The sequence below is a fragment of the Pelecanus crispus genome, chromosome 3 (assembly GCF_030463565.1).
Source record: "Pelecanus crispus isolate bPelCri1 chromosome 3, bPelCri1.pri, whole genome shotgun sequence".
Lineage (NCBI taxonomy): Eukaryota > Metazoa > Chordata > Aves > Pelecaniformes > Pelecanidae > Pelecanus > Pelecanus crispus.
Window position 1 is genome coordinate 99,043,522 of NC_134645.1, and position 27,191 is coordinate 99,070,712.

General features: G+C 40.4%; 1 protein-coding gene across 1 annotated transcript in view; it reads left to right on the plus strand.

Annotated features, from left to right (window-relative positions):
* COL9A1 (collagen type IX alpha 1 chain) overlaps positions 1 to 27,191 on the plus strand; it is a 77,083-nt gene that overhangs the window by 26,070 nt on the left and 23,822 nt on the right. Inside the window, exons 13-28 of the mRNA XM_075707572.1 lie at positions 10,609 to 10,632; positions 10,944 to 10,997; positions 13,043 to 13,096; positions 14,774 to 14,806; positions 14,902 to 14,958; positions 15,671 to 15,724; positions 17,036 to 17,089; positions 19,456 to 19,509; positions 20,945 to 20,998; positions 21,686 to 21,739; positions 21,924 to 21,977; positions 22,115 to 22,168; positions 22,394 to 22,447; positions 23,559 to 23,603; positions 24,381 to 24,434; positions 24,540 to 24,593. Of these exons, the coding sequence (XP_075563687.1) occupies positions 10,609 to 10,632; positions 10,944 to 10,997; positions 13,043 to 13,096; positions 14,774 to 14,806; positions 14,902 to 14,958; positions 15,671 to 15,724; positions 17,036 to 17,089; positions 19,456 to 19,509; positions 20,945 to 20,998; positions 21,686 to 21,739; positions 21,924 to 21,977; positions 22,115 to 22,168; positions 22,394 to 22,447; positions 23,559 to 23,603; positions 24,381 to 24,434; positions 24,540 to 24,593 (807 nt within the window). The remainder of the gene's footprint in view (positions 1 to 10,608; positions 10,633 to 10,943; positions 10,998 to 13,042; positions 13,097 to 14,773; positions 14,807 to 14,901; positions 14,959 to 15,670; positions 15,725 to 17,035; positions 17,090 to 19,455; positions 19,510 to 20,944; positions 20,999 to 21,685; positions 21,740 to 21,923; positions 21,978 to 22,114; positions 22,169 to 22,393; positions 22,448 to 23,558; positions 23,604 to 24,380; positions 24,435 to 24,539; positions 24,594 to 27,191) is intronic.

Below are 27,191 nucleotides of genomic sequence, written 5' to 3' on the forward strand. Positions count from 1 at the left end.
GACTGAAAGCCCTCCATTTTGCTGTTAGGGGTTTGCAGTTTTTTTGCTTATTTTCATTTTTTCCTGTCAAGTAGATGGGGAAATAATTTCTGGGTTGTTTGCAATGCATTTTAAAATGTGTAGCTGGAATGAAGAGATAGATAGCTTAACTTTGTCAGATATGTTACTCAGATGATATGGGAAAAAAGTGTACATGAAAAGAACTACTATGGGAGAGGAAAAAATGGGGAATTAAAACTGAATTACTGAAATACTAGGTTAAAATACTGTACTATTCTAGCCTATCAGCTGAAATAAAAACTGGCTTGGGGAAAATATGCATGGTTTTACCTCACCATTAACAGTCTAATGTGAGAATGAATAATTTAGGAGCCTTCAGAAAAAGTGGGTATATAAAATATACATAAAGAGGGTTAATCTCGGCTTAGAAGTGGAGATGTTACTGTGGGAAAGCAGCAAACTGGACCAAATTGTCAAGGTAGAATGCTGATCCTGTTCAGAGCAGCACTTACCTGATGCAGGTCTTTTGTGACCATGTTTTGAGACTGTAAAAGCAATAAATCTGAAGAGATTTTGGACCATTGTTCAAAGTTTAGCTATTTTTGTTTGCCCTGAGACTTTCAGTCTTAAGGTGCTTACACTTCAGTGAACCTCAGCAGGGATTGCTTTGGAGTTGTTCTGCTTCTGCTTAATAAGCAGCCGGATCTTGTATTTAAAAGTGAATCTGCAGGAATATTTATAATGACGAAATGATAATTCTTAGTTATTTAAAGTAAAGAAAAGATGGATAAACTTAGTCACCTCATGTCATTACCCTTGTAATTATTAAGGTTAAGGTTAATCCTTAGACCTCACATTTTAGGAAGAAGCCTAGTGTTTGATTTTGTAGCTCCCTGGTTGTTAACCTGTATGTGCTGAATCCATATGGAAAGATTAATGCTCAGAATAAATCTCTTGGGAAAATTCCATTTATACAGCCTTTCCTTTTGATGAATGGCTTTAAGATGCTGAAGAAACAGAGCAGTTAGTGGAAGTTTCTCAAAATGGCCAACACCAGTCATCTCACCTTTAGTGAGTACTTAAGAATACTGAAACGTAATTAAAAAAAAGGGTAGAAGTGGTAGTGCTGGAGTGCGATGGTCTAATTCTCAGATTCAGAGACTTTTTGAGAAGCTGTTACCACAAGCATGAAGTGATGGGGCTGTTTAACCTTTGCAGGTCTTTGGTTTGATCCATGAGACCTTGTTTACTAGAAACATAGTGAGCACGCTTATGAGACTGCATACTGCTTACATGATCGAGTATTTATGTGTAATTATGCACTGCTTTTAATTCAGTCAGTGGCCTTTTGCAAGTGGAGTAGTCTCTGGATGGTTATCCAAAGACTTCATTTCTCACAAAAACCCCTTGCTTAAGTTGTTAAATTGCTTAGTGCAAACAGAAAGTTAGAAGCCTTGGCTACAACATTAATTAGTTTTAAATTATTATCACTGTTTTTCAAGCTCATCCAGTGGATTTATTGGCCAAGTTAGGACTTCAGGGTAACTGAAAGAAAGAATATTAAGTATCTAAAGTTTTATACACAGTACTTCCTTTTCTGCTTTTGTCACCTTTTCTTCCCCAGAATGTATCCTGGTATCTTCAGTTATCATCTTCTGTTCTCTCTTTCCTCTGTTTTTTCCTGCTTCATCATTTAGTTTTAATTTATTCTCCTTGTCTCATCTCTTTTGCGGATAGTCTCTCAAATGTCAGATTTACAAAATTAGTAGAATACTTATGATTAATTCAAGTACTTTACCATCAAATATGCTGATGTGTCTGATTTGGCCCTGGTAAATGGACCTGGGGCTGCTACATTCAGTGCATGTATTGCACCCTTCAGTCCATTCTCTTTGTTAAGTTCCCTCTAACTTTTCTATTAGCTGATATATTGCTAGTGTTTTACAGATCTGACATATGGGTAGAATTGTGTGTATTTCGTGATAGAGAAATTGAAAATATTTTAAGGTCTACTAAAGCACAGCTTCTGGCACAGGGTACACATACAAATACTGGTATGTGACTCTTCATGGTGGATTGCCATCCATTGCAACTCCATTGCAGGCCCGAGCTGACGATGTGGAGGTACTTACCCGATCTATGGGGTGAGTATCTCTGAGCCAGGTGATTACAGACTGTGGGTTACTGCCCACGCCCATGCACTGCCTGTGCTCCACGGGTCAGATAAGCACCTCCAAAGCAGGTGGCAGGCATCTGGGGATGTAAGGCCACGGCCCCAGGCTGCGTGGAGAGGCTTCTCCTTTAGGACACAGGCAGAGGCAGGAACATGGGCAGCAGGCTGGTATCATTAACTGCTCTGTGTAGGTCCCTACTGGCTGATTGCCCTGGAGCTCTCAACTCCCCAACTTGGTCTGCTTGCAGGGAGTTCATGGCCAGAAGGGTGGAGTAGCTTGGCGAGGGGGAAGCACGGATTGCTGGGGGACAGCCCCTGTTTCTGGGAGTCCTAATTAGGTGGGTGAGGAGATGCAATGGAGTGGGCAGGAGCGGGGGGATTGGCTTCTCCTGGGCCTGTGTGTGGGCTGGACACAGTAGCTGTAGCTCTTCTTTTGGTATTACGGACTTTCCCTGCCACTGTTAGGGGTGCATTAGCAAGGGGTACTCCAGTTGGAACCTGCAAGTAGTTGGTTTCCTTTTTTCAGAGGCAGGTGATATTTTAATATCAGATATGTGATGCAGTGAAAGTTTGAATTGTATAGTCAGATATAGGCATGTATAATATAATGAATTGCAGCAGTGGAGTGTTAAGTAATAGCAAAGGAATTATGTAGGTTGTGCAAGATGAAAAAGTTTACTTTCTGCTGTGTTTTAAATGGTTAAAACGGAATGACTCTGATAAATATTTGAAATTCTCCCTGTGTACCAAGTTTTCTGAAGACAACCTTGCAAATGCAATCCTGGTATGATATTATGTGGCTTTTAAACTCCACTCAGCCCAGGTGCCTTATTATGTCAAATCTCCTGAAGATTTAAGTATGTTTGTGATTTTATATGCCAGTGTTTCATACACATCATTGACACTGTTCTCCATAAAATTATCCATTTGCTTTAGTAATGCAAGACTGAGGGATCTGTTTTCTTAGAGGGAGTATATTGTCCAAATAGGCAGAACGACATTTGTATCTTGGACACTTCTCATTAAAATGATTCAGAGCAATACTGATAGAAAATGTAAATGAGCAGTTTGGTGTTCTTTCTGCTTACCAAAAAGCACTAGTTTAATGGATTTAGACCTTGGGGAAGCACTGGCAAAAAAAAAAAAAAAAATTTCTCTTTTATTGTCAATGTAAATGCACTGTTAGAAGGAAATGATTGCAGCATAGATGTGTTTATCATATTACTTGATAATTAGCTAAACCCAAAGGCTTTAATGTCTTTATTTCTTTGTGGAAGTGTATGTGTTTGTAAATACGTGTAAAGAAAGGTTACTGCAAGGCAACTTAATCAATAATTTAATTTTTCTCCTGATATTGATTAACTAATAATTAAATTGATATTTAACATTAATTAAACAAGTTTTCAAAATGATTTTGCAGAATCAAGCATCATTTTTTTTTGTACCTTTTTATCCCAAATACTCTGTTCTTGGCAGTTTGACTAGGTGTGGAACCCTCCCCACATTTGTGACTGTCCTGGTTTCGGCTGGGATAGAGTTAATTTTCTTCCTAGCAGCAGGCATAGTGCTGTGTTTTGGATTTAGTAGGAGAAGAATGTTGATAACATGCTGATGTTTTTAGTTGTTGCTGAGTACTGCTTATGCTAGTCAAGGACTTTTTCAGCTTCCCATGCTCTGCCAGGCGCACAAGAAACTGGGAGGGGGCACAGCCAGAATAGTTGATCCAAACTGACCAAAGGGCTATTCCATACCATATGACGTCATGCTCAGTATATAAACTGGGGGGGGTTGGCCGGGGAGCAGCGATCGCTGCTCGGGAACTGTCTGGGTATCGGTCGGCGGGTGGTGAGCAATTGCATTGTGCATCACTTGCTTCGTGTATCATTATTATTATTATCATTATTATACTGTTACTATTAGCATTACTATTTTACTTTATTTCAATTATTAAACTGTTCTTATCTCAGCCCAGGAGTGTTTCTCACTCTTACTCCTCCGATTCTCTCCCCCATCCCATCGGGGTAGGGGGAGTGAGCGAGCGGCTGCGTGGTGCTTAGTTGCTGGCTGGGGCTAAACCACGACAGTCCTTTTTGGCGCCCAACGTGGGGCACGAAGGGTTTGAGATAACAACAGATTAACCAGAGTGTATTAAGGAGTCTGTTAACAGTTGCCGGTCACGATATTAGTTCTTCTGATCTGCACCATGTTCTTTTTTTTGCAGCACGCGTTAAAGCTTGCTGTCAGTTTGTGTAGTGTGCTATGCTCTGCAGTGATTCATGATCTTTTGCTTGGGAGGCTCCTTATCAAAACCCTGACCTTCAGCATTCTTTGGTATTTGGGTTTCATACAGAAGTCACTACTGTACTTCGGGTACTACCTCATAGAGAGAGTTAGCAATTATACTTCTTACTCTGAGAGGCTTGTTGTGGAGGAAATACAGAATGGCACCTTTGCTGCTTTCTTCTATGATGTTTCCTCCTTCATTACAACAACTTTCCTGTATCTTGAACACCCCTGGGCAGTTAAGATACTTCTATTGATAATTCTTGGGAATGTTGTTTCCGTTTTGATAAAGGTCAGTAAGCAGTTTAAAAATACCATCCAGAGATCTACCCCAAGGCTGGATAGTTATGAGTGGCAGGGTGTGTGGGAACGTATGCGCAAGTACCTAGGGCAGTGGGGACCTCCAGTGTTTTGGAACTTCACCCCTGAACAAGTGCAGAATCCTGAAGAATTAGTAAAGTATTTGGAAGAAGTATGTTGTCACCCTGGTAGCTCCAGAGAGACACAAATCATTGCAACATGCTGGGGACTGGCCCATGCCTATCGAGCCGTGGTCAACGCTAATCAGTACCCTCAAAAGAAAGAGAAGGTCTCTGGATCTGATGACAAAACAACAAGCACTGTGGCTACTCAAACCCCCACTACAGGCCCTGCGGCTACTCCAACCCCCACTACAGGCCTTGCAGCTACTCAAACCCCTGCCCCAGGCACTGTGGCTACTCCAGCCACAGCCATGAGCACTGCGGCTACTCAAACCCCAGTGACAGACACTGCGGCTAAACCAGAGAACCAACCTGCGCCGGTATCAGTTGCCCCTATACAGAAGAAAAAATACACGAGGAAATCAGTTTGTTTAGTAAGGGATGAAGATGAACCAGGGCCATCACGAGAACCAGAGGAGGAAGAACCCATAAATGAGATGGTGACCACCCGATCCCTATCCCTGAGTGAGCTGCGAGATATGCGAAAAGATTTCGGTCGTCATCCAGGTGAGCACATCATCACCTGGCTGCTCCGATGCTGGGATAACGGGGCCAGTAGCCTGGATTTAGAGGGTAGGGAAGCCACGCAGCTGGGATCCCTTTCCAGGGAAGGAGGCATTGACAAAGCAATTGGAAAAGGGGCAAAACCGCTCAGCCTCTGGAGGCGACTCCTGTCAAGCGTGAAGGAAAGGTATCCCTTCAAGGAGGATGTTTTATACCGCCCAAGCAAATGGACCACCGTAGAGAAAGGTATCCAGTACCTGAGGGAATTAGGCGTGCTGGAGGTGATTTACAGTGACCTGAATGATGAGCGGTTAACCAAAGACCCAGATGAAGTCAGGTGCACACAATCCATGTGGCGGAAGGTGGTACGGAGCGCACCAGCATCGTATTCCAACTCGTTGGCAATACTAGCCTGGAAAGACGACGAGGCACCAACGGTGGATGAAGTGGCTAGACAACTCCGGGACTACGAAGAAAAGCTCTCTTCCTCCCTACAGGCCTGTGTCTCAGCTGTGGAAAAACTGTGCCAAGAGTTCCAACAACTCAGAGAAGATCTGTCCTACTCCCCACCTGCACGGACCAGTGTCTCAGCCATTAGGAGTCAACGTCGCTATGCTCAAGAGAGAGGATATAGAGGATACACACCACGGGGCACCCTGTGGTTTTGCCTGCGTGATTATGGAGAGGACATGAGAAAGTGGGATGGAAAACCCACCTCAACCTTAGAGGCACGGGTGCGTGAGTTGCAAGGAAAAACTATTAGAAAAGGCGGTTCTCCCAGGAAAATTGCAGCTCCAGTTTCCAGTGAGCAGTTCCCGAGACAGAGTAAGAGGGCTAATTTTACTTCCGACCTTGATCAGGGGACTTTTGATTCACATTTACAGGAAGTGAACAGCGAATACTGTGACCAGTGTTAGAGGGGCCCTGCCTCCAGCCAGGTGGAGGAAAGGGACAACCGGGTTTACTGGACTGTGTGGATTCGATGGCCTGGAACGTCAGACCCACAGGAGTATAAGGCTCTAGTGGACACTGGTGCACAGTGCACGCTAATGCCATCAAACTATAGAGGGGCAGAACCCATTTGTATTTCTGGAGTGACAGGGGGATCCCAACAGCTAACTGTACTGGAAGCTGAAGTGAGCCTAACTGGGAATGAGTGGCAAAAGCACCCCATTGTGACTGGCCCAGACGCTCCGTGCATCCTTGGCATAGACTACCTCAGGAGAGGGTATTTCAAGGACCCAAAAGGGTACCGGTGGGCTTTTGGTATAGCTGCTTTGGAGACAGAGGAAATTAAACAGTTGTCCACTTTGCCCGGTCTCTCAGAGGACCCTTCGATTGTAGGGTTGCTGAAGGTTGAGGAACAACAGGTGCCGATCGCTACCACAACTGTGCACAGGCGGCAATATCGCACCAACCGAGACTCCCTGATTCCCATCCATAACCTGATTCGTCGACTGGAGAGCCAGGGAGTGATCAGCAAGACTCGCTCACCCTTTAACAGTCCCATATGGCCAGTGCGAAAGTCTAATGGGGAGTGGAGACTAACAGTGGACTATCGTGGCCTGAACGAAGTTACACCGCCGCTGAGTGCTGCCGTGCCAGACATGCTAGAACTTCAATATGAACTGGAGTCAAAGGCAGCTAAGTGGTATGCCACAATTGATATTGCTAATGCATTTTTCTCCATCCCTTTAGCAGCAGAGTGCAGACCCCAGTTTGCTTTTACCTGGAGGGGTGTTCAGTACACCTGGAACCGACTGCCCCAGGGGTGGAAGCACAGCCCCACCATTTGCCATGGACTGATCCAGACAGCACTGGAACAGGGTGAAGCTCCAGAACATCTGCAGTACATTGATGACATCATTGTGTGGGGCAACACAGCAGAAGACGTTTTTGAGAAGGGAAAGAAAATAGTCCAAATCCTTCTGAAGGCTGGTTTTGCCATAAAACAGAGTAAGGTCAAGGGACCTGCACAAGAGATCCAGTTTTTAGGAATAAAATGGCAAGATGGACGTCGTCAGATCCCAATGGATGTGATCAACAAAATAACAGCTATGTCCCCACCAACTAGCAAAAAGGAAACACAAGCTTTCTTAGGCGTTGTGGGTTTTTGGAGAATGCATATTCCAAATTACAGCCAGATCGTAAGCCCTCTCTATCAAGTGACCCGGAAGAAGAATGAATTCAAATGGGGCCCTGAGCAACAACAAGCCTTTGAACAAATTAAACGGGAGATAGTTCATGCAGTAGCCCTTGGGCCAGTCCGGGCAGGGCAGGATATTAAAAATGTGCTCTACACTGCAGCCGGGGAGAATGGCCCTACCTGGAGCCTCTGGCAGAAAGCACCAGGGGAGACTCGAGGTCGACCCCTAGGGTTTTGGAGTCGGGGATACAGAGGATCCGAAGCCCGCTATACTCCAACTGAGAAGGAGATACTGGCAGCATATGAAGGGGTCCGAGCTGCTTCAGAAGTGGTTGGTACTGAAGCACAGCTCCTGCTGGCACCCCGACTGCCGGTGTTGGGCTGGATGTTCAAAGGGAGGGTCCCCTCTACACATCATGCAACTGATGCTACATGGAGTAAGTGGGTCGCATTGATCACACAACGGGCTCGAATAGGAAACCCCAGTCGCCCAGGAATCTTGGAAGTGATCATGGACTGGCCAGAAGGAAAAAACCTTAGAATATCACCAGAGGAGGAGGTGGCACGTGCTGAAGAGGCCCCACTGTATAATAAATTGCCAGAAAATGAAAAGCAATATGCCCTGTTCACTGATGGGTCCTGTCGTCTTGTGGGAAAGCATCGGAGGTGGAAAGCTGCTGTATGGAGTCCTATACGACAAGTCGCAGAAACTGCTGAAGGAGAAGGGGAGTCGAGTCAGTTTGCAGAGGTGAAAGCCATCCAGCTGGCTTTAGATATTGCTGAAAGAGAAAAGTGGCCAATCCTTTATCTCTATACTGACTCATGGATGGTGGCAAATGCCCTGTGGGGGTGGCTGCAGCAATGGAAGCAGAGCAACTGGCAGCGCAGAGGCAAACCAATCTGGGCTGCCGCATTGTGGCAAGATATTGCTGCCCGGGTAGAGAACCTGGTTGTAAAAGTTCGTCATGTAGATGCTCATGTACCTAAGAGTCGGGCCACTGAAGAACATCAAAACAACCAGCAAGTAGATCAGGCTGCTAAGATTGAAGTGGCTCAGGTGGATTTGGACTGGCAACATAAGGGTGAATTATTTATAGCTCGGTGGGCCCATGACGCCTCAGGCCATCAAGGAAGGGATGCAACGTATAAATGGGCTCGTGATCGAGGGGTGGACTTAACTATGGACAGTATTGCACAGGTTATTCATGAGTGTGAAACATGCGCTGCAATCAAGCAAGCCAAGCAGTTCAAGCCCCTTGGGTATAGTGAACGATGGCTGAAATATAAATATGGGGAGGCCTGGCAGATTGATTACATCACGCTCCCACAGACCCGCCAAGGCAAGCGCTATGTGCTCACCATGGTGGAAGCAACCACTGGGTGGTTGGAAACATATCCCGTGCCCCATGCCACCGCCCGGAACACCATCCTGGGCCTTGAAAAGCAAGTCCTGTGGCGACATGGCACCCCAGAAAGAATTGAGTCAGACAACGGGACTCATTTCCGAAACAACCTCATAGACACCTGGGCCAAAGAGCACGGCATTGAGTGGGTGTATCACATCCCTTACCATGCACCAGCCTCCGGGAAAATTGAGCGATACAATGGATTGTTAAAGACTACCCTGAGAGCAATGGGTGGTGGGACGTTTAAACATTGGGATACGCATTTAGCAAAAGCCACCTGGTTAGTCAACACCAGGGGATCTGCCAATCGAGCTGGCCCTGCCCAATCAAAACTTTTACGTACTGTAGAAGGAGATAAAGTTCCTGTAGTGCACATGAAAAATATGCTGGGGAAGACAGTCTGGGTTACTTCCCCCTCTGGCAAAGGCAAACCCATTCGTGGGATTGCTTTTGCTCAAGGACCTGGGTGCACTTGGTGGGTGATGCGAAAGGATGGGGAAGCCCAATGTGTACCTCAAGGGAATTTGATTTTGGGTGAAAATAGCCAATGAACTGAATTGTATAATATTAATTGCTTTATAATACTGTATGTTATCTCTTAACTATATGTTATCTCTTAACTGCATGTTAATATAATAATATAGTAGGTTAATATTAAGTATATAATACTATATATTATGATTGCTATATGCCGCATCAATGGTATTGCAGTAAGAATTGCCCAGCTTAATGAAAATGAACTTTGATGAAACCATGTTGGAATGAGAACTGACTTCAGCATGCAACAGTCCAACACTGCACACCACCTGTCCTGCTCTGAAAGACTGTGATAACAGATGGAACCCAAAGTCATGGGCTAAATGAACTCAATGGACATTTTAGAGGGATGGGCCATAGACGAAGGGAATGATATCTGTGTGTATATCAAGATAGGGAAAGCGGTGGTGATTAATTGGAACACATTGGAAAGGGGAGGGCCTGTGCATGACGTAGATGGTATAGAATAAGGGGTGGATACTGTCCTGGTTTCGGCTGGGATAGAGTTAATTTTCTTCCTAGCAGCAGGCATAGTGCTGTGTTTTGGATTTAGTAGGAGAAGAATGTTGATAACATGCTGATGTTTTTAGTTGTTGCTGAGTACTGCTTATGCTAGTCAAGGACTTTTTCAGCTTCCCATGCTCTGCCAGGCGCACAAGAAACTGGGAGGGGGCACAGCCAGAATAGTTGATCCAAACTGACCAAAGGGCTATTCCATACCATATGACGTCATGCTCAGTATATAAACTGGGGGGGGTTGGCCGGGGAGCAGCGATCGCTGCTCGGGAACTGTCTGGGTATCGGTCGGCGGGTGGTGAGCAATTGCATTGTGCATCACTTGCTTCGTGTATCATTATTATTATTATCATTATTATACTGTTACTATTAGCATTACTATTTTACTTTATTTCAATTATTAAACTGTTCTTATCTCAGCCCAGGAGTGTTTCTCACTCTTACTCCTCCGATTCTCTCCCCCATCCCATCGGGGTAGGGGGAGTGAGCGAGCGGCTGCGTGGTGCTTAGTTGCTGGCTGGGGCTAAACCACGACAGTGACCTTTTTTTCATATTTCACAGGGCAAGGGGCTTCTTGGACCACCTGTAAGTATCATTTTTGCAATTCATAAATATACTGTTTAATGAATCTGTTTAAATATTCAATAAAGCTGTTAATACTGTAATAAAAAGTAGTTCAGTGAAAAAAGAAACTGTTTTAATCCTGATGTTCTATGTATATTATGTATGCTTTCTTCAGCTACTGCTGAGGTTGCTTAGGTCTATGGTATATGGGGCAAGAGTACTGGTGTCTGAAGGCATAGTTTGTTTGAGAGAATTACATGCTCTCCCTCCTTGGATGCTTGTTATAGAGGTATTGCATGGTCTAAAAATACTGTTTAACTTTGTTGTTATAGGGTCCAGCTGGTGCAGCAGGACTTCCTGGGGAAGTAGGTCGTGCTGGTCCACCTGTAAGTACTACTGTGTTTGCTGAAAATTTAGGTTTATTCAATTGCTAAAAGGTACTTATAGTACTCTCTCTCTCTACAACTACCTGAAAGGAGGTTGTAGTGAGGTGGGTGTTGGTCTCTTCTCCCAAGTAGTTAATGATAGGACAAGTGGAAATGGGCTCAAGCTGCACCAGGGGAGGTTTAGGCTGGATATTAGGAAAACTTTCTTCACAGAAAGGGTAGTCAAGCATTGGAACAGGCTGCCCAGAGAGGTGGTGGAGTCACCATCCCTGGAAGCATTCAACAAACGGGTAGATGTGGCACTTTGGGACATGGTTTAGTCTAGCCTACCCTTGATTGGTTTAGTGTGGACTTGGTAGTGTAGGTTAATGGTTGGACTGGATGATCTTAAAGGTCTTTTCCAACCTAAACGATTCTATGATTCTATGAAAAAATGAATAATTACTGTGCCATCTAAACACTCTTTGGGTTAGTTATAACCCAAAGCACTTGAAAACATATTTTTTTTCCTCTACAGCGATCACTGGTAAAGATTGTGTTTGAAGCTCATCAGAAATAAGGAACAATTAATAGCACAAAGTCAGGGCCACCTGTTAGATTATAATTAAATGTTTCGTATAGTGTCCCGCACTCCACTTCTCCTCTTATTCAAGGAAAGCTAAAATCAAAAAGCAAACCTGCCAGAAATATAGGAAATGTAAAACTTAACATTACATGCAGACCTTTAGCTTTACTCCTGTCTTCTCATGTACATGTTATGGCCCATGACCACATACTATTTCTGTTTTCCATTTGATATCAGTGAAGATGGCAATTCAGTATTTCTTCTTAGTCTCATTTTAAGTGTGACTCCATCTACTGACCTTACTGCTAAACTGTGCACTCAGTTTCAGCACACTGTCATAGTTTGACTCCATACTTTACCACTGAAATGCAAATTGGAACCAATTGTTAATTTTTTTAGTTGACATCTGAAATAGCATTAAAATTTTGTTTAACGAAGCCTATTTTTTTAATGCATACCTCTCCCTGTGTTTTGCACTCAGTCATATAAATGAATATAAAAAAAGACTATTAAAAACTGCCAGTTTGTTTCAGAAGATGATCTATTTAGCTCACTGTCTTGTCTGTAGCAAGGGTAATAATGGATACCTAGGGAAGTGTACAGGCTATTTGTAAAATGACATTTTTCTGTCATACTGTCCCACATTCTGGCAGCTGGCAGTTCAGAGACTGCCTGAATCAGAAATTGCATCTGTGCTGCGTTTTTCAAAAGCTATATATGAGCCTATCCTCCATTAATGCAGTCAGTCCCTTTTCGAATCCATTTATATCATGGGCCTCCACAAGACATTGTGATAATGAGTCCCACAATGTAATTATACATTGTGTGCAAAAGAAATATTCCTTTTTAGTGTTTTTAAACCTATGGCTCTATAGCTCATGCATTGTGAGAATTAGTGAATAATTCCTCTATATTAATCTTGTTAATTTCATTTATGATTTAATAACATATCAAACATACTATTGAAATGAGAGTATTAAGTTAAAAGGCGGTCCCTGTCAGCATATTAGATTTATTTCAATTAAAAGCATTCAGGTAAAATAATTTGCAGAGGTTCTGTGTTGTCTTTACTTCTGAAAGCACTGCACATCAAAACTTCACAAACAAGAGAAGATTCTAACTTGGTAAATTCATCTTGGGCATTTTTCCCAGTTACTACAATTCTTTTAATTCAGTGCTCAGTTAGCAGTTATGAGATAGAGGGGTGCCTAGATGATCCTGTGGTCAGATGTTTCAGCTTTCTAAAGCAGCTGCAAATTAATTATTTTTTGCGACTCCTATTCCACAACGTGGCTCCCATTCTACTAAGAAAACGGTTTTCCCATTCTATTATGGGAGCCATGTTGTGGGTTTAGGTTTTAATTGGCTACCTAGCCTGTCGTTCTGTAGCTACTTCATTTCTCACTGTTGTTGTGTGGTATGAATATGTAACTGCTGGTTGTCGTTATTACTGTGAGTCAAGAAAATTACCCTTTTTTAGGGAGATCCAGGAAAAAGAGGGCCACCGGGGCCACCAGGACCACCAGGCCCTCGGGTAAGTAATTGCCTTTAATATGTGCTAATGTCTGAATTATGTGTTGTTGCTGCTTGAACAAAACTTCTTCTCAAGTCCTACAGCTGAATACCAACTTCAGGATTTCAGCAGGCTATATTAATTCATAATGTCTGGATGCTTGTGTTCAAAGCCTGAGATACAACTCATTTAATCATATCAGCATTTGATCTTTCATTTAGAAAGCAAGTTCGTAGTCTTTATGGTTATAAAAGATAGTTTGAAATGCAAACTGTGTAACTTCTGTCATGATGTCTTCCCATTTATGCAAATGGTCTTAAACTGTAACTCTTCCAGGTTTTAAACTTCCCTGTGCATTCTAGTATTAGTGTAAATGTAGTCTTTGTTGGGTCTCACTAGTGGTACTTCAGCAGAGGTAGACTTTTCTCTGTTAGGAGGAGAAAAATCTAATATTTGGCACATGAGCCAGAAATATATGCTCCCAGGTGGGTTAATTTCTAATGGCTTTCTTGCAAGCAGGCCTGCTACTTGCAAGGGATATAAGAAAGCTTTACACCAGTGCTTTGCCTCTCTAGGGGAATGGTTATCTTCTTTAAGCCTCTTGGGAGGAGGGATGTGTGTTATGCCTTTGTCTTGCGGCTATTTACCTGCCCAGAGAGAGAAAACTGAATGTCTGGCAGACGCGTTGGAGGCTGGGTGCTGTGAAATGTAAACTGCTGGGAAATGTGTTAGTCATACTAATGTCTTTTTAAAAGCTGTACTGTTCCTCTGCTGGACAGAACCTAAATCCATATGCTTTATTTATGCCATCTTTCTTGTTTTCATTAAAGTTGCCAGAGAGTTGACAGAGGCATTGTAAAAAATGTGAATGGTAAAGTGGAGAAGAATATTTAGGAAACAAGTAAAAACAAATTTGGCGTATGCTGCTTCTATTCCTTGACATTTTTGTCCTTTTTAGATTCCTGAAGTGCCACAATCCCACTCCAGCTTTTTTTAAATCCTTCTGTATGAAAGGAGACCCACTCATTTCTTAAACTCCCCTGTGCTTTTCTCTGAAACAGTGTGCTCCCTCCCACTGGGCTTTAAAAAAATCTAGCTGCTGCTGTGAAATCATATTTCTCCCTGTTATGCCTCATAAGCCTCCCGTTAGCTTCCATCAAGTATTTGATGTAATATGAGGAATGACTTTCCTCCCACTGAGTCCATGTTGTAGTACACTGATCTCTAGTTTATTGCAATTCCACTAACTGCCAGGCATCTCACTCATCTACTTTTTGGGAAGATTATTTTCTCTGTAAAGATGTGAATCTTTTGCTGAATGGTTGTATGTTGGAAAAGGAAAAGTTATCCTTATTACAGAAATTGTCTTGGGTTCTGTTGGAAATTCATGGGGTTTGGATATATGTGCTCTATGTTTAATAAAAATATGTTTTAGGCAGCTTAAAAAGCAAAAGAAATACTTGGTTTTTCAGAAAAGTTGATCTAAGTTAGAGGACAGGATTTTGCAGGTACCTGCAATCCCACAATAAAATCCTGCAGTTTAGGTGCTTTTCATGTTGGAGATCCTTTGTTTGATTATACTTCCGATTCCAGCTTTAGATAGTAGTATTTTCTGTTTTGTCTAATGACTATATTGTCTAATGAGTCAAGTCTGGTTATTTCTCTTTTACTGGCTTTGATTAATTTCATCTAATTTAGGGAACAATTGGCCTGCAAGATGGTGATCCATTGGTAAGATAGTTGTCCACATTTTTTTTTTTTTTTTTAATAATTTCCGACAACCTTATTCAACCTATGTGGTACTAACTATGTGGATGCTTTTCCAGTGTCCCAATGCTTGTCCACCTGGCCGCCCAGGGCATGCTGGCTTAATGGGAATGAAGGTAAGAGAATCCGTTTGTTCAAGCATTCCTTACAGAGATACTGTCTCAGAGCACTAGGGAGAGTAACTACTGGCTTGACGGAAGGACAGTTCACTGTTAATTTCAAAAAACATTGCATCAGTGTAGATGCTTAGAGTTATTTCAGCTCCTTACTGCCAGAATAACCTCTTGTTCTTGAAATCTCTTACTGCTGCTGTAATCTTCATGGTCAAGTTTATGAGTGGTCCTGAAAGGATTAGAGTATGTGAAGGATTGCTTTATTTACTTTGCAGACCAGTAGTTTGATGACTGCAGAAACTAAATATTGTCCCAAATCCTTAGTCTTTTTTCCTTTTTTTTCTCTTCATGGGAGATCTGTAACATACTAAATTGAAATGAACATTTTTTGAGTCTCATTTTATCTAAGATTTTTTTAATGTATTCTTTGCTGGTTTCTGGGAATACTGTTGGCCTGAGGAAATTGTTATGGGGTAACCTAAGAAGAAATACTAACCTGCCTGGAAACGTGTCTAAGAACCCTGCCAAATTCAGGAACAGATCTTTTTGAACATGGTGCTTAATATGTGGTGTTAACTGGATAGGTGAGGAGGCCTTTGAGTTGCAGAGGGAACAGCAAGATAGTCCTGAGAAGTCTCTGTCTGCTTTGCAAAACTCTGTATTTTAATTTTTAATAAACTCTAATTATTTATTTTGGTTTTTAAATTTATTTTAGGGACAGAAAGGTTCAAAAGGAGAGTCTGGTGAACCAGGAAAACAAGGTTATAAGGTAAAAAAAAACAAAAAGAAAAGAGGAAAAACTGCTGCTGTTGATAGCAAGCTAAAAGTAGTTTTACCTTGTCTTCAAACACAGTATTAGATTTTGTTAGAACTATTAACTGTTTTACCAGGGTGCATGAAGAGATACTACATACCGTAATATGCCGGAGTAACCAAAGGCATATCTCTATTCTTCATTCACCTGTACTCCATATTTTTTATTATGCAGAAGTCAGTGCTGCCATACTCCTCTGCTTTTTATTTTGATCATTTAATTTAATTATTATGGAACTCACGGCAAAAACTGAAGTCAAATTTATTAATTGGAAAACTTCCAAACATTTAAATGCAGAAGTATTCTGTGGATTTACCAGGTAAATTGTTCTGTGGCACAGCTGTGTAGTAACAGGAACAGGAAGAATGAGAGGGAAAAATGTATTTGAGAGAGAAAGGACACAGTACAAGTTCATAGGCAAAGAAAGATTATAACTACACTAAAGGGGCCAAGTCTGATTCAGCTTGAAGACTGAAATGTGAACTCTTTTTAGGTGTTTCATTTGAATTAACCTTGTTTAATATTGAAATATTTGTAAAAAAAGTTGAGGAGTTTTCCACTGCCTTGGTCTATGCTTCAATGCTAGGAGAAAAAAAATCTGAGAAAAATGTTTTGTTTTGTTTAAAAAACCCCCACCATACCCTGCTCTCTATTCCTAAGCATACTGAAAAGTATATTAACTTATTAGAAACAGCTCCCCTATATTTTTCCTGTTGTCTTATGCTCCAAAATCTGGTTTTGCAAGTTAAACTGGGAGTAAATACTGTCGTTCCACGAATGTGCACTGTCATTGTATGAGAGAGGTTATTATCTAATCAAATTGGGATTTGACCAGATAAAGCATTTTACTTTAATCTTCAAAAAAATTCTGAAGCGCAGTGTGTTATTGTGATGCAGAGCTATTAGCGTATCCAATCCATTCACATATATGAGTATAACTTCATTACACTTTTAATCTGAAAGAACATGAAAACCTAAAGAGACTAACGTCAAGAAAAAAAGGAATGACAGATTAGGAGTAAAATACTATTACTCTTCTTTATACTGGGGTTGCTTTGAAATTACCCTTTTGGCTAATAGTTGGATGGAATGCGAACCTAAATGAGTATCTGTCTATATTCTGAGGAAGTAGTGTGACTTCATTTGGATTTCCTTCAAGCAGGACATGCTGACAGAAAACAGTAAGTAGTAATTGTACCTCCTACGGTGAGGGAGTAATATGCATGGCAGGGATTAGCTATAGATGTATTCATTTTGCTTTTCCAGGGTGAAGAAGGGGACCAAGGACCCAGTGGTGAAGTGGGAGCTCAAGGCCCTCCAGTAAAGTATTTCCTATTAAATAGTGTAACCCATTTGCTTTATTAGGTTGTATCTTTTTTCTTCTTATTGTAAGAAAACAGATATAAAAATGCCACACACCTTTCTCTTTATTCTGCCATATAGTCTATAAGTGAAGGCAGAATTAAATATTTAAGTCCCTCCAAAAAGGTACATTATTGCATGGCACAGAGCTCTAAATATTTCTATGGAAAGGCTTATTTTTACAAGTATTTCATGTCCTAAATTTTGTGTTGTGTTTAGGTTTTTTCCTGGCCTTCCTTTCCACAGTATTGATGACTCCAGCCTTGCAAAACTAGTGTTTATGTTTAAAACATGTTTAACTGTGAAACTGAGGCTTAACTAAGAATTGAGGATGAAGTAGCAGCCACTGAAGTACAGACCTTTTCTTTTTTTTTCCCCCCTTCAGTTTTTTGCCTTTTTGCATGCCAAGGAAGCTGCCTTCAATCACACCTATGATTTTGGAATTGTTTTCTTGTCCTGCTTCACCTGACTTCTTTGTTTTGGCACATACCTCCTCAGCTTGTTTCCTTGTGAGGAGCTACTCTTACAGTTACCACAGCTGAACAGGCAATAGCAAACAGAATGAAGGTGTCACTCTAAGTAAGAGAAATAGGCATAGAGGTTAGGCATAATATATTTAATTTCTGTAGTTTATTTTTTGATGGGGTCTTGTGCTTTTTTTCTAGGTGTGAAACTATTTCTTTAATGCCATTGGTGTCCAGGTGTGATATTATACAGGATCTTACCTTGATGCATGACATCCAAATCCTAAATTACAGAATTCTCTATAAACATAAGACAACATAAATCTCTGAATTAGGACTAGAGAAGGAATAGAGACTAAATAAAGGAAAGGCTATAATCCTTCTGATACTCAGTGCTGAAAAAAGTATCCCTGGGCCCTTGTGCAGAAGAAGTACTTGTGTAAGATGCCGCTTCTGCTGTCTGAAGGGCCAAACCCAGTTTGATAATGTTCTTATATCACTGTGAAATAACACAGTGGAATTAAATACCAATTAGAGATTGACTTTCCTTTCCTTTTTTTTTTTTTTTTTTTAAATGCATTACTCATTTCACTTCACTGTTTCACCAGTGAAAGCTTACAGATAAGCTTTAAAATAATTGTTTTGTATTAAAATGTAGGATTCATAATATGCAGACAGTAATGTCAGATAGACAACCTATGGAAAAGAGGATAGACAATGCTTTAGAGGGGCAGATGGAAAGGCTGTAGACTGTTGTATTTTCTTCTGTTTCTTGCATAAACGAATATAAGGCTCAAATTGATAGAAGGGATTAGGAATTCGGTCTCCACAGCAGCACCTGCAATCTAACACTTTTATGTAATGCATTGACAAGATGACTTGCATAAAATAGCCACCTCTGGGAGAGGTGTTGCTTTTGATAGAAAGCAGTGGGTACCACAGTGTGCCTGCTTCCATCTCTGATCTTGGAGCAAGGATTAGACTGTGGGTCTCTCCCTTCTTGGGCTGCTGTAGTCACTGTTGCATTATCATGCTTTTTCTCATGTTTTGGGCTGACAAAGCTTTAAATGTTCTGTGCAAGATTCCATCTAGCTTCATTAGGAGCAAGTAAAAGGGCTGCCCATCAGGAGTCGGATCAAGGAATAGGTTTGCCTATGCTGCATTGAAGTGCCTGTAACTGTTTCATTAACACAGTTGTAGTGCATTCTTCATGCAGGACAAACACGTTATGGCTGAGGGTTTGGTCTCTCTGCAGAGAGGAGACATATCATGTAGTTTCAGTCTCTTAGGAAGAGGAAAAAATTGAAGCCGTTATTTCCCATGAGACTGTGTGCAAGGATGTCTACTCAGTCCAGCCTCTCAGGTGTGGTGGACATATGAACTTAGCACTTATATTGCCAAAAACCTTGCCCAATTTTGTCTGCCTCTAGAGTTCTATAAAGTCTGATGGTGCCTTTCTCCTGCATCTGTCCTATACCTCACTTAAGACAACTTAGCACTTTTGCACATCTGGCCTTCATGTGTTCCTCTCACACAGGCTGCACAGGGAGAATGCTTCAACTCTGTGGTAATAAAGAGAAATCAGTGGGTTTTTTCAGTCCTTAAGGCATATTTGTGGTTGTAGCATTCAACCTGATAGTTTTGTTACTCTTCTAAAAAGTCTTAAATTAGTAAAATACCAAATTACCATATAAATTAAATATTCTAATGGAGAAGTAGCTGGATTTTTCCTTTTATACTAAGAAAGTAGTAAAATAAGCATGAAGAAAGCATGTAGAACTCTTGAGTCTTCTGTCTGAAAACTAGGACAGTTCTGATTAAAAGATTTAAGCATAATTTGAATATACTTTTCATTTTTAGGGCATCCTAGGTATCAGAGGTATAACTGGTATAATGGGACCTAAAGGTACCAAAGTGAGTATTAACCTTTCTTTCCATAAAATGGCCTGGATAAAAAAAAAATGTACACCCCTGAATCTTTTTAAAGCTTATTAAAATTCTCCTTTTCCCCCCTGCATTTTCTCACTCCTGCCAGCTCTATTTCCATAGCTACTGTACTTCTGGCTAGGAAGTAAGGCAGCTTGGTCCTTCTGATTAATGAAGTGCACGTACTCTTCACACCTTTCCCTCTGATCCTTGGATTTATAGGAGTTTGGCATGTGTGCAAGTATGTAGTTAGCGAGATAGCAAGTTACAGCAGCTATAAACTATAGCATGTTTTATTTAAAGCTAAAATGTATTAAGTAGTCCCTCCTGTGATTTGCATCGTCCTGAAGTCTTTTGCTTCCACTGTCCCAGTTTTTGTCAGAGTTTTTTATTGAGAGTTTGTTCGTTCTCCATTCTTTCTGTCTCTTGCATCTTTTGTGTCTTAAATCGCTTCCAGTGGGATTCATGTTTATATGGGCTCTGACTTTGCTGGGTAATTTCCCTGCTGTTCATCAAAGAGTTTTTAACTGTTATTTCAAAACTGACTGTTACATTTCTATTCTTACGATCTTGCTAAATCTATATGGTAAAAATTTCTGGAAGGAATAAAATGTAGCAATCATGCCATTGTCTCCTTCTCCAGAAATGAAATCATGGCAACCTTATTCTGTGATCATGTATGTTCAGAAACAACATTAAATTTGTCCTGGTTATGAATCTTCTCATGGGTGATCCTTCCTAACCTCTCAGACACATTTGTGAAGCTATTACTGTCTTACTTTGCTTTTCTGGCCTTCTTTATATCTTCTAATTCTTCATAGTTATTTGCCTACATTTATTTTTGTGCTGTTTTGTCTGTTTGAAATGTTTACTACATCTATTTGACAAAGGAGTTCCTTATTCTCTGTAAATCTTTTTGAAAACATTTTTTTTTTCCCTCTTCTTTAAAATTACTTTCAGGGTAGTGATTGCATTGTTTCCTTGAAACATATGTGATAAAAATAGCTGTGCTGCACTTGATGATTTCTATTCACACTTTGGTGCTATTCCTATTATGTGGTGAAATTTATAGTATTATTAAGGACGACACAGACATTTTCTGAAGTAACATGAAAAGGTCTAAAGGTCTACCTCTTCACTGTCTGGTATGATTTTTTTTTTGAGAATGAACTGAATGTCATTTTTTGAATGACATTTTTCCATAGTTAAAAAATACTGGCTTTTGTAACTCCACAACAAACTAAGACAGAGTAAAAAACAAAGTTTGCCAAAATTCTTGTTTTTTTGTTTTTTTTTTTTAAAGTTAGAACTATAAAAAACCTCAGCTGTAAAGTTGCATCTCCCAGCAAACCAGGAGGCAGCACAAGTTCTTAGAGATTCAGCACTTTTTCTTAATGTCTTGTGTTATCTACTTGTTACGTAGGGAGCTCGTGGACCTGATGGTGAGCCTGGTCCCCAGGGTCTTCCTGGTGCACCTGTAAGTAAAGTGTGTGTTAGCCAAACCCTTCCCAGGGTCTACCCAGTTAGATACCAAGTCCTGAAATTTTGTGTCTGTGAATCAGAAAAACCTTTGATTAATCCAATTCCATTGATTCCCCTCAGATGAATAAATGATGACAGTGGTCAAGTCCAGAATCTCTTACTGTCCCCAAGGAATTATGGGGTAGATGAACACATTTTAGCCTCTTTAGTATGTTATGGTTACCTCTTAATTCTGAGTGCTACTGTGCATTAGGGTGGCTTGGAATTTTTCAGGTTTTAAACTGGAAAATATTCATTCATTAGAACAAAACCTGTACACGGCAATTGACAATTGCCTCCTTTTTTTTTAATTCTTCCCTGCTCCCTGCCCACACCACCACCACCACCCCCCCCCAGCTGGAATTTATGTTTGGAATAGCCAGTAACTGTATGGATTGAAGAAGTGAGTGCAACATCTTTTGCTTAGACATCCTTAGGGGATGGCTTGAGCTGTGTTTTTTAAAATGTAGCTGCCAGCTGCAGTTTTAAGAAACTGCATTTTTAAACATAGTATGAGTCTAAGATATCTGCTTTAACCAACTGTGAATTGTACTGTTGTTGATTTACTGCAGGTTTTAGCTAATAATGCAAGTAAGTTTATTCTGGTTTTATTGCTAAAATAATTTTTTTTTTTTTTTTTTAGGGGGATCAAGGACAAAGAGGCTCGCTGGGAGAGGCAGGTCCGAAGGGAGAAAGGGTGAGCACAGACAAATTTCAATTTATGTAGACTTGAAAACATTGGTTACTTAATAGCATATAAACATACAGCATAATTGGTACTCTCAAAGCAATGCATATCTGAATGAGTATGTGTTGACATTCTTTGCATCTGTCATTTCAATGTGTTTATTTTCATTTTTTTAAATTATTATTATTCTTAGGGCCCTCAAGGTACAAGAGGAATAAATGGTCTCCCTGGGCCTAAAGGAGAGTCTGTATGTATATTTCATTTCTTCATTTGCTTCATGTCATGATAATTTGTATATCAGAGTGCTTGGGTGAAATCTCTCCAACAATATTTTTTTTTCTTTTTCTTTTTTCTTTTTATATTTTTTTTTTTATTTCTTTCAAGGGCTTACCAGGAGTTGATGGCCGGGAAGGGATCCCTGGAATGCCTGGAGCAAAAGTAAGGCACAGTTGGCATATATCTAAGCTTTGGTAGTGCCCTAGATTCGTTCACTCATTTGTGGCTTTTTATTGTGCTGCTGCCCGTGGCTTTATGCACATTATCAGGGTAATTGAATGAACTGTCCTGTCCTACAGATCGAAAAGTACTCCAGGTCTGTGTTCCAGAAATAACATTTTCCCTTCTGTTTGATTTGCATAAATTACAACTTAAAATGTTTTTCAGGGTGAACCAGGAAAACCCGGAGCTCCAGGTGATGCAGGGCTTCAGGGACTGCCAGTAAGTATCTGATATTTTACCTTTGAAAGTTAGGCTCAGTTCAAACCACAGAAAGGCTATATGTCGGTTAGTTTGATGCCGATGTTGGAGTAATTAAGTGAAAACCTAAGCAAAAGGCCCAGGAAGAGTATTTGTAATGCAAGGGGAAATTCTGCTATGTGTATCCAAAACTTTTGCACAAAAGCCTAAATCTCCTCATGGTACCGTAGTGAGGGACTCGGTCTTACAAAACGTCTGTGGCCAGTGTGCAGTTCTTTCAGGGTTTCTTATATCTGAGACCCTGTGGATATCATGGTGTGACCCCACAATTAGAGCTGGTCTCGTTGTATTGACTGGGGCCAAACCTATTCCCAGGGTGAGCTGGAAGAGCTGACCTGCTAGTCTAACATACCTTAGATGAACAATCATCTCCTTTTGGTATTCTGCTGGCTCAGAACATCTGGAATGCATCACACTCATACTTCTTTCTGCGGGGGGCAGGGGGAGGGGGCAGTTTTCTAGTGTATTGCCTGTGGTGAAGTTATAGGGAATCAGCAGTGCTTTATAGACTCTTTTAGAACGTAATCCTCGCACATTAACTGAGTGAGTTTGAAAACTGTGCCAATTGTCAAAAGTGAAATAGAAACTTCTTATGCTATAGGAGTAATTGCTGTGAGGATATAATGAAAGAGCTGTATTAAAACAGAACTGGAAGTAAATTTGTAATGTGAAGTGAGCTCTTAAGCTTGGAAGAAAATTTGGTAAAACCATACTTGCTATCAGCTGTTGCACAGAAATGAGTAGGGGATGAAATGTATACAAAAAGTATCCGTTAAACTGTCTATCTCCAGTCTCAGAATACTGGGACTAAGAATCTATTTCTAGTCTAAGCCAGAAAAAGCCACAGCTCCTCACTTTTCCCTCCTCCTTTTGCCAGTTTATAAAGTAGGAATAATGCTCTTATCTGTTACTTTGTAAATAGAAAGAATTCAAGCTTGGTATGTTATTGGATAAAAGTGCTTCAGTATCAAGTAAAAGGACTGGAAATACTTTACCAGGAGAAAGATGGTTTTTAACACCATTTCCAATCCCCTTAACAACAAATAAACTCTGTAAATGTTATTTCTTTCAGGGATTACCAGGCTCTCCAGGTGTGAAAGGCATTCCTGGCCCAAAGGTAAATAATCTTGAGTATTGACTTTCTTATAATATTGTATTTGCGCTTATCAAGTTCTAAACTATTCAGTGAAATTATATTAACTTTCCGTTGTGGTAAGAGACAAGCCTTTCGCTTTGAGTCTACTCCTGTGCTTTTTCATGATTTTTTTGCTACATGATGTGGTTTTCCTGATTCCAGGCATTAAATAAGACCTAAAAAAGGCCATTTTCTTTTACATTTGTGGAATTCATTCCTAGAGGAGGCATGTGACATGGGTATCTCACTACAGTTTGAAATGAGGGATCTCATAATAAGAATAATCTTATAGCTGCCCTAAGTTGATTGAATCACAGGTTGACATCTCTATTTAAGTACCACCAAATTGCAGCACTAATTCCAATTAAGTTTGAAAAAGTATTATATGATTGGGATTATGGAAAGTTTCAGACAATAATGTTTGAGTTTTGTTTTAAGTAATTGAAAAAAAAACACTAGGTTGAGATGTGGATTTCTTCTGAAATTACACCGAGTGATACCATTCTGTGATATGAGAGCAGCAATCAAGTCTACTTGGGATTTGTCAGTATGTAAACAACAAAAGAACTGAAATTTGACTTTTGAAAAATTAGATAGAAGGAATTAGGTGAAAGTTAAATGAAAACCAGAATAAAAGTGGAAGTTAAAAAATGAATACGGGCTGATTTTTATAGACCTTATTGATTTCCTTATATTTTATTTTAAAATGGAACAGTAAACCATTGGCTTGGCTAATATTTTTCGTCTTTTGTCCAACAGGGTAATAGAGGTCGCCCTGGGGTGCCAGGTTTGATGGGAAATTCTGGTAAACCGGTAAGATCATTAATCTTATTCAAAAGATCTAGAAAAATGCAAAATCTTGCATTGTGCAAAAAATCACTTTTCAAATTTATTATATTTTTTCTATCCCCAAAACAGGGGGAACAGGGGCCAGAGGGAGAAGCAGGTCCAACAGGACCCCGGGGACCACCAGTAAGTATTGAATAAATTTCTAACTGAGCGTATGTTATATTGCAGTGTCTCAAGTTATGGTTGCTGAAGCTAACCATGAGGTAAAAGTATTATTCAGCACAAGTGCTAATTTTTAAGGTAAATACTAGGTGTCCTTTAACCCCTTTCTGTACCAGCTGGATGTGTATCATGACATAGAGAAATCCAGAAGCACATGTCCTGTGACTGTTTCTGGCTTTGGTGATAAACTTTAAACCTTTTTTTATATTCTTCTGGTCTTTGTTTTTAAATATGCTGAGTAAAATCCCAGACACAGGGAATGAGGGTGGTTTGTGACAAAAAGCTGGAACCAAACTCCTGTTCTTCCACTGCAACAGTCAACTCCCACAACTGGTGTTGAAAAGCTTAAATTCACTAGCTGTCAGTAGATCACTTGCTCTTTCCTTTAACTGTTTCAGCCTCTTAAAGAAGCTTGTTCTGTATATTAGAAAGCTTAGCTGTATATTACGAGGTTTTGAAATTTGGACTAAGCATTCAGAACATGAATCTTTTTGGCTAAGACCTATTTCTAACACACGCCAATGTGAACAGTGAGGCAAGGTATGAAGGAAAGGTAGTTTACTGTCTGTCCTGCCTAGTAAAGAAAATGGCTAGAGACTGTCCTCAGCCCCCTTGGTCAACTGGCATGGCGTGGTTTGTCTCCATACTGCTAAACTCCCTTAACACCCGCTCATGTCTAAGAGCAGGCTGGGTGCAGTCAAGTTGCATATTGGGAACAGTCTCTTGCCTGTGTTCCCAAAACTGTTCTTGGGCATTATCTAGGAAACTCCAGTTCTCCTGAGACAAAAGCATGCTAACCATTTATTGTGGATGATGGTGGGATGCTGCTCGGGCCTGTGCCTTGGCCCTTTCTTGTTGGTATTATGAATGTAGCTATAGTGATGTGAAGTGTAGCATTTACTTGGGAACATTGATGTTGTAGTTTCTTTCACTGGAGATTTGCCTTAACATTAGAAAGATTCGGAATACTGGAGGAATCGTTGCTGGGCACGCAGCTTGCTGCAGGAAATAAATGTGCTGAGGAAAGTAAACTGATGGCCTTTGCTAAGGCTCAGTGTTGAAGACAAAGGACAACTGTTCCTGAGGCATGCTTGGGGTACTAGAGAGTCTGCTGGGTACAGATTTCTGATTCCCTCTAGAGTGGACCTGGCATGCATTGAAGTTACATAAGGCTAATCCAATTTCCCTTTGCTCTTAATCCTTCTGTGAGGGATGAGAGGGTCAGTGACTTGAAGAAACTTTTCATATACCAAAATTCAGTCTGACGACATTGACAATGCTCCAGGCTCTGTAACCAATTGCTTTTGCAAGCTTCTGTGTTGCCACTGATACCCTAGGGATACTTTCCTGGAATTTTCTGAGCTTCTGCTATCAGACAGTGACATAACAGTTTTACTCATGCAGTTGTAGGGTTATCCTCATACAGGGCTTAGAGAGTTTCTGATAGGGATATATTTGTAAGGGTATTTCACAGGTCAGGAATATCTTCTCTGAATTAACTCTTAAATATAAGCAGCAGTCAGCCAAGTAACAGGTTTAATTTTCTTCTGTTTTCTTCTATGGTTTGCATTATCATGTGCTAGATGCATTAATTCATGAGATCATGTTTATTTTAGACTGAATCTTTGTATGAGTGCTGTGTCCGCAGCTGCCTATGAATGATATAAAAAGGGGATTATATGAGCATATACTTACTAGGATGGAATACAGGTATCTTCAGCCTCCCATATATCCAGCTGGCAAACATTTATTTTTGTCATTTGTGTTTAAAAGTGTTGGGTGCACTAGAAAAAGTTTTCAGCCCTGTTCTTCTTGAGATGATATTTTGTATACTTTTAACAGGAATAAAACTTATAATTGAATCAGACCACAGTAATTGCCCACTCTGATAATGCACTGTGATCTGCTAAACTATGCTTTTAATCCTTTCAATGTGAACATGAATTTACAAAATCAGCAGTCCATAGAACAGGAGTTGACACGCAAGGTTAATTATTAGTAACCCTGTAGTCGGACAGAAATACTTAATGCAGATTAAATACAATGATTTTTTTGTTTATCACTCTAGAGACCAGCAAGACATCTGGATATCTTACCTTTATTTTCTCTGTCTTTCCAAAGTGAACTCATTTTGGAAAACATGTGAACACTAGAACAAAAGCATAGAAAGAAAAAACTTTCAATGCAAAATACAAAATGGAGAAATAAAAAAAATGGTCAATATAAAATGGCGAAAGGAAATAAATTATTGATAATAAAGTAAGTTTGCATTAAACAGTAATCTACTTCTTATCTGTAGTTCCTTTAAAGCTATAAAGAGCCTTGAAAAACAACTATGTTTATCTTCCTTCTGCTCAAGACTACAGGCAGCATATCACTGTAATGGCTTTCTGTTTTCTTTTTGGGAACAGTGGAAAAAACATCACTTCTACACAAAAAACTGGAATCATCAGGATTTTTTGTTCAGGAAGGACACAGGATTGGATTATTGAACCTCAGTGAGCTTTGGTCCAAGTTGAGTTTGTATTTATTTTCAGGGCAGAATAAAGAATGTTTTCT